The 6706-nt window shown below is 51.7% G+C and overlaps 1 protein-coding gene across 1 annotated transcript; it reads right to left on the reverse strand.

The window, feature by feature from the left end:
- Nucleotides 1–3179: 3179 nt before the first annotated feature.
- LOC137360595 (zinc finger protein 271-like) lies at nucleotides 3180–4177 on the reverse strand. The gene is made up of 3 exons (XM_068025988.1): nucleotides 3998–4177; nucleotides 3388–3950; nucleotides 3180–3300 (listed from the first exon to the last, which is right to left on the reverse strand). Exons 1-3 carry the CDS (start codon nucleotides 4175–4177, stop codon nucleotides 3180–3182), a joined length of 864 nt encoding a protein of 287 aa, XP_067882089.1.
- Between the last annotated feature and the right edge of the window lie 2529 nt (nucleotides 4178–6706).

A 6706-nucleotide genomic window follows, 5' to 3' on the forward strand; every position in this document is an offset into this window, starting at 1 on the left:
CGTCATCCACGTACAGGGAGGTTTTCACCTGAGTGCCTCCGCTGCCTGGGATTGTCACCCCTCTTGTGCTCGCATCCTTCCTAATAGACTCAGCAAATGGTTCAATACAGCAAACAAATAAGACCGGGGAGAGAGGACAGCCCTGTCTGACTCCAGATTGGATCGGGAAACTTTCCGATTCCCACCCACTGATTGAGTCTGCGCTACTGATGTTTGTGTAGAGTTGTTTGATCCAATTGCAGATTCCTTCCCCAAACCCCATTTTGGAAAGCACGTCCATCATGTAGGTGTGCGATATCCTGTCAAAAGCCTTATCCTGGTCCAGGCTGATGAGGCAGGTGTCCACCCTCCTGTCCCGTACATAGGCGATTGTATCCCTGAGTAGCGCGAGACTGTCAGAGATCTTCCTGCCGGGTACAGTACAGGTCTGATCAGGGTGAATCACCAACTCCAGAGCAGATTTGACTCGACTGGCTATGACTTTGGACAGAATTTTGTCGTCAGCATTAAGCAGTGAGATGGGCCGACAATTTCTGATTTCTGCCCTCTCCCCCTTTCGCTTGTAAATGAGGGTGATGATGCCTTTCCTCATGGATTCTGACATGCTGCCGGCCAGGAGCATACTCTCGTATAGTTCCAGCAGGTCCGGGCCGACCCAGTACCACAGGGCCGAGTACAACTCGACCGGTAAGCCGTCGCTTCCGGGAGTTTTACTCGTCTCGAAGGACTCGACGGCCTTTGTCAGCTCGTCCAGAGTTAGCGGCTTGTCCAGTCTCTCCCTCCTGCTGTCATCTAAGACCTCTGTGATAGATGACAGGAAGGACTGGGAGGCTCTGCTGTCTGTGGGCTTTGCGTCATACAGCCCAGCATAAAAGGATTTGCTGATCCTCAGTATGTCGGACTGCGAAGATGTTACCGAGCCATCCTCTTCCTTCAGGCTGCTGATAACAGAGCTCTCTGTGTACCTTTTGGAAGAAGTAACGCGAGCACGTCTCATCCTGCTCGATGGAGCGGACTCTGGACCGGAAGATGATCTTGGAGGCCTCCCTGGCAAAGAGCGTGGCCTGCTGGCTCTTCACCTCTTGGAAGTCCTCCTTGACCTTGACCCCCATTGACTGCAACTGGAGCAGATTTTGCATACTTTTCTGGAGTCGGGACATTTCCCTCTGTCTCTCTCTCACCCTCTGAACACCTTTGTGAATGAAGAACCTCTTGATGTCCACCTGGCCGGGCTTATTCCCCAATACCAGCTCCAGTACGGCCCTATCCCAAGTTGGACTATCTACGTATTGTTTCAGGGAATTCCTGCAACTGGGTACACTTCCTGCAGATGTAGTCGTCTGGAACGCTGGAAGAGTTTGTGATGCCTTCCCTGAATACCAAAGCTAGGAGAGGCATTCTGGAAGGTATGGGGAGCCGTGTGTTGTTCCTGAGAATAACTGACAGTATCAGAACTGAAATAATCTAGAGTTAGAAAGAAGAAAAGGCCCAAAAATGGGAACAGTCGGTAGTAGGATATGAATTAGTCAACACTTATCTTGGAGAAATTAAGGACCTGACACAGTGTGTGTTTAAAACAACATTAATTGATTTAACAGATCTCAAAATATGAAACTCAAGCCCATTTGTAGGAGTTATTGACAAGAGGACAATTAAACTCTGACAATTAAACATATTTCAGTCCTGGATGTGATTAGTCTTAGGCAGTTCCTCGGGAACGAGGATGACTATCTTCCCCTCCAGGATGCTTAGGTGACACAATAATCCAATTCTGATATTCCAGATCCCCAAGTCCATTTTGAGGGGGTGGTAGATGCCTTTGCGTGGGTTCTTTTAACTTGGGGTGGCCATTGCACACCGACTACCACACAGTCCGAGCGAAGCACTGTATTTGTCCAATGGCAGGGATGGCCGAGGTGACTGGAGACCAGTCTCCACTACACAGACGGGGACTAATACGTACACATGGCCAGCAGGTCCAGCTGGCGAGCCCGGACGCAGGCCGTGTGGATCTGTGTCAGGGTGTTCCTGAAAGAGCAGCTGAAAGCCTGCTCCGAGGGCTCCTGTGAGAAGGGCTCCACGGGACACCTCATGGAGTTGGCAGGAATAGGCTGAAGCAGAAAAACCAATATAACCAGTGGCCAGTCACAGGCTCAGCAGGAGACTGAAGTCTCTCAATCAGAGCATGGTGGGGGAAGAGTAGTAAATTAATCAAAGTTACTTTAAATATCTTCCATGCGGCTCACATGGCCATGTGAGCCGCATGGAAGATGGCAGGATCCCCAAAGACACATTGTACAGTGAGCTCGCCACTGGTACCAGACCCACCGGACATCCATGTCTCCACTTCAAAGACGTCTGCAAATGCGACATGAAGTCCTGTGACATTGATCGCAAGTCGTGGGAGTCAGTTGCCAGCGTTCGCCAGAGCTGGCGGGCATTCATCAAGGCGGGGCTAAAGTGTGGCGAGTCGAAGAAACTTAGCAGTTGGCAGGAAAAAAGACAAAAGCGCAAGGGGAGAGCCAACTGTGTAACAGCCCCGACAAACACATTTTTCTGCAGCACCTGTGGAACAGCCTGCCACTCCAGGCACTGCTCCACACACCACTGACCACCTCCAGGCGCTGCTCCACACACCACTGACCACCTCCAGGCGCTGCTCCACACGCCACTGACCACCTCCAGGCGCTGCTCCACACACCACTGACCACCTCCAGGCGCTGCTCCACACACCACTGACCACCTCCAGGCGCTGCTCCACACACCACTGACCACCTCCAGGCGCTGCTCCACACACCACTGACCACCTCCAGGCGCTTACCCATTGTCTCTCGAGATGAGGAGGCCAAAGAGAAGAGAACTTTAAATATCACAACAGAGCTTAGCGGGGGTGAGCGCGGCCTCCGCTGCACCGAGTCTCAGCGGCTCTCAGGACCCCAATCAAAGCCGCTGGGCCCGGCGGACGTGCAGCGAGGACCCCGGGGAAGGGAGGATGCACCATTAAAGTGATGGTGCAGCACCTCCCCCATCCTAGCCACCGCTACCCGGTTTCTTCTCCCGTTTATCTCAACATTAAGAAGACGCTTTTGCTCTGGACTACACTGGTTATAATGTAAGACCCAACTTTGTCACTGAATGTGACTAATAGCAGCAACAACAGCAGAATCTAGCCATTTCAGTCACATGTGAACTCGCTGATGTTGCAGCAGATTGGATGACTGAGTGAATCTCTTCCTACACACGGAGCAGGGGAACGGCCTCTCCCCAGAGTGAGTGCGTCGGTGTTTCAGCAGATCATTACTGCTTTTAAAGCTCTTCTCACAGTCAGGACATTGAAAAGGTCTCTGATCAGTGTGAACAAGTTGATGTTCAGTGAGGTTGGATGACTGACTGAATCCCTTCCCACACACGGAGCAGGTGAATGGTCTCTCCCCAGTGTGAATTCTCTGGTGGTTCAGCAAGTTGGATGGGCGATTAAATGTCTTCTCACACACGGAACAGGTGAATGGCCTCTTCCCAGAGTGAGTGTATTGGTGCTGCAGTAGATCATTGCTGCTTTTAAAGCACTTCTCACAGTGAGGACATTTAAAAGGTCTCTCATCAGTGTGAACTTGTTGGTGTTGCTGCAGATTGAATAACCGAGGAAATGCTTTCCCACACACAGTGCAGGGGAATGGCCTCTCCCCAGTGTGAGTGCGTTGGTGGTTTAGCAGATACCTTGAGCTTTTAAAACTCTTCCCACAGTCAGGACATTTAAAAGGTCTCTCCTCAGTGTGAACAAGTTGATGTTCAGTGAGCTGGGATGTCTGAGTGAATCCCTTCCCACACACGGAGCAGATAAATGGCCTCTCCCCAGTGTGAACTCGCTGGTGTGTCAAAAGGTTTGATGAAGTTTTGAATCCTTTCTGACAGACGGAGCAAGTGAATGGCTTCTCCCCAGTGTGAACTCGCTGGTGTGAAATAGATTGGAGGCAGTTGTAAATCCTTTCTGACACACGGAACAGGTGAAAGGTTGTTCCAGAGTGTGACTTCGCAGGGGTGATGAGTGAGTGAATCCCTTCCCACACACTGAGCAGGTGAAAGGCTTCTCCCCAGGGTGACTGCGTCGATGTATTTCCAGCTGGGATGGAGATCTGAATCCCTTCCCACAGTCCCCACATTTCCATGGTTTCTCCATGGTGCGGGTGTCCTTGTCTCTCTCCAGGTTGGACAATCAGTTGAAGCCTTGTCCCCACACACAAACACGTGTACAGTTTCTCCCCACTGTGAATGGTGTGATGTGTTTTCAGGCTGTGTAATTGGTTAAAGTTCTTTCCATAGTCAGTGTACAGGAACAATATCACTCTGGTATGTGTCTCATTGCCTTTCCAGTGAAACCGATGTTTCAAATCTTTTCCAACAGACAGAACAGACGAATATTTTTCTTTCTACATACAAAGGCTGATGATATTCCGGTTCTGATAAGTCTAGTGACGTCAATCCTCGGCGTGATGCTTGGTTTGATCTTTCTATCTCAAATACTCTACTTCTAAAACCCTGTAAAAGAAGTTTACAAAAGTTATCAGTGTAAATGCAGGATAGATATTCAGAACAGACAGTTCTAATTTCTATGGAACATTCTTTCCTGTCTTGTTCTCCAAAAGCTGAAAATCCCCATCCCACACACTCCCCCTCCTCCCTGTGCTGAAATCCAAACTCATCACACCATCTCCCACAGTTTTCCTTTTGGTTGACTTTTCTCCCTCCCCTGAAGGTGCTGACTCTGGCTTGATTCAGTTCTACACTCACTGCTTCCCCTCTCTCTCCTCTCCTGAAGGTGCTAACTCTGGCTGGGTTCAGTTCCACACTCACTGCTTCCCCTCTCTCTCCTCCCCTGAAGGTGCTAACTCTGGCTGGGTTCAGTTATACACTCACTGCTTCCCCTCTCTTTCCTCCCCTGAAGGTGCTGACTCTGGCTTGAAAAAGTTCTACACTCACTGCTTCCCCTCTCTCTCCTCCCCTGAAGGTGCTGACTCTGGCTGGGTTCAGTTCCACACTCACTGCTTCCCCTCTCTTTCCTCCCCTGAAGGTGCTAACTCTGGCTGGGTTCAGTTCCACACTCACTGCTTCCCCTCCCACTCCTCCCCTGAAGGTACTGACTCTGGCTGGGTCCAGTTCTACACTCACTGGTTCCCATCTCTTTCCTCCCCTGAAGGTGCTGACTCTGGCTGGGTTCAGTTCTACACTCACTGCTTCCCCTCTCTTTCCTCCCCTGAAGGTGCTGACTCTGGCTGGGTTCAGTTCTACACTCACTGGTTCCCCTCTCTCTCCTCCCTTGAAGGTGCTAACTCTGGCTGGGTTCAGTTCCACACTCACTGCTTCCCCTCCCACTCCTCCCCTGAAGGTGCTGACTCTGGCTGGGTTCAGTTCTACACTCACTGGTTCCCCTCTCTCTCCTCCCCTGAAGGTGCTGACTCTGGCTGGGTTCAGTTCTACACTCACTGCTTCCCCTCTCTTTCCTCTCCTGAAGGTGCTGACTCTGGCTGGGTTCAGTTCTACACTCACTGGTTCCCCTCTCTCTCCTCCCTTGAAGGTGCTAACTCTGGCTGGGTTCAGTTCCACACTCACTGGTTCCCCTCCCACTCCTTCCCTGAAGGTGCTGACTCTGGCTGAGTTCAGTTCCACACTCACTGCTTCCCCTCTCTCTCCTCTCATGAAGGTGCTGACTCTGGCTTGATTCAGTTCTACACTCACTGCTTCCCCTCTTTCTCCTGCCCTGAAAGTGCTGACTCTGGCTGGGTTCAGTTCCACACTCTCTGCTTCCCCTCTCTTTCCTCCCCTGAAGGTGCTAACTCTGGCTGGGTTCAGTTCCACACTCACTGCTTCCCCTCTCTTTCCTCCCCTGAAGGTGCTGACTCTGGCTGGGTTCAGTTCTACACTCACTGGTTCCCCTCTCTTTCCTCCCCTGAAGGTGCTGACTCTGGCTGGGTTCAGTTCTACACTCACTGCTTCCCCTCTCTTTCCTCCCCTGAAGGTGCTGACTCTGGCTGGGTTCAGTTCTACACTCACTGGATCCCCTCTCTTTCCTCCCCAGAAGGTGCTGACACTGGCTGGGTTCAGTTCTACACTCACTGCTTCCCCTCTCTTTCCTCCCCTGAAGGTGCTAACTCTGGATGGGTTCAGCTCCACACTCACTGCTTCCCCTCTCTCTCCTCCCCTGAAGGTGCTAACTCTGGCTGGGTTCAGTTCCACACTCACTGCTTCCCCTCTCTCTCCTCCCCTGAAGGTGCTAACTCTGGCTGGGTTCAGTTATACACTCACTGCTTCCCCTCTCTTTCCTCCCCTGAAGGTGCTGACTCTGGCTTGAAAAAGTTCTACACTCACTGCTTCCCCTCTCTCTCCTCCCCTGAAGGTGCTGACTCTGGCTGGGTTCAGTTCCACACTCACTGCTTCCCCTCTCTTTCCTCCCCTGAAGGTGCTAACTCTGGCTGGGTTCAGTTCCACACTCACTGCTTCCCCTCCCACTCCTCCCCTGAAGGTACTGACTCTGGCTGGGTCCAGTTCTACACTCACTGGTTCCCATCTCTTTCCTCCCCTGAAGGTGCTGACTCTGGCTGGGTTCAGTTCTACACTCACTGCTTCCCCTCTCTTTCCTCCCCTGAAGGTGCTGACTCTGGCTGGGTTCAGTTCTACACTCACTGGTTCCCCTCTCTCTCCTCCCTTGAAG

Source organism: Heterodontus francisci, unplaced genomic scaffold (genome assembly GCF_036365525.1).
Source record: "Heterodontus francisci isolate sHetFra1 unplaced genomic scaffold, sHetFra1.hap1 HAP1_SCAFFOLD_59, whole genome shotgun sequence".
Lineage (NCBI taxonomy): Eukaryota > Metazoa > Chordata > Chondrichthyes > Heterodontiformes > Heterodontidae > Heterodontus > Heterodontus francisci.

Coding starts and splice junctions, on each gene's coding strand:
- LOC137360595 (XM_068025988.1), bottom strand. CDS start 4,177: ATGGAGAAACCATGGAAATGTGGGGACTGTGGGAAGGGATTCAGATCT. Junction 3,951..3,997: donor AACAACCTTTCACCTGTTCC/GTGTGTCAGAAA, acceptor ATTTCACACCAG/CGAGTTCACACTGGGGAGAA. Junction 3,301..3,387: donor TGTGGGAAGGGATTCAGTCA/GTCATCCAACCT, acceptor CTTTAAAAGCAG/TAATGATCTGCTGAAACACC.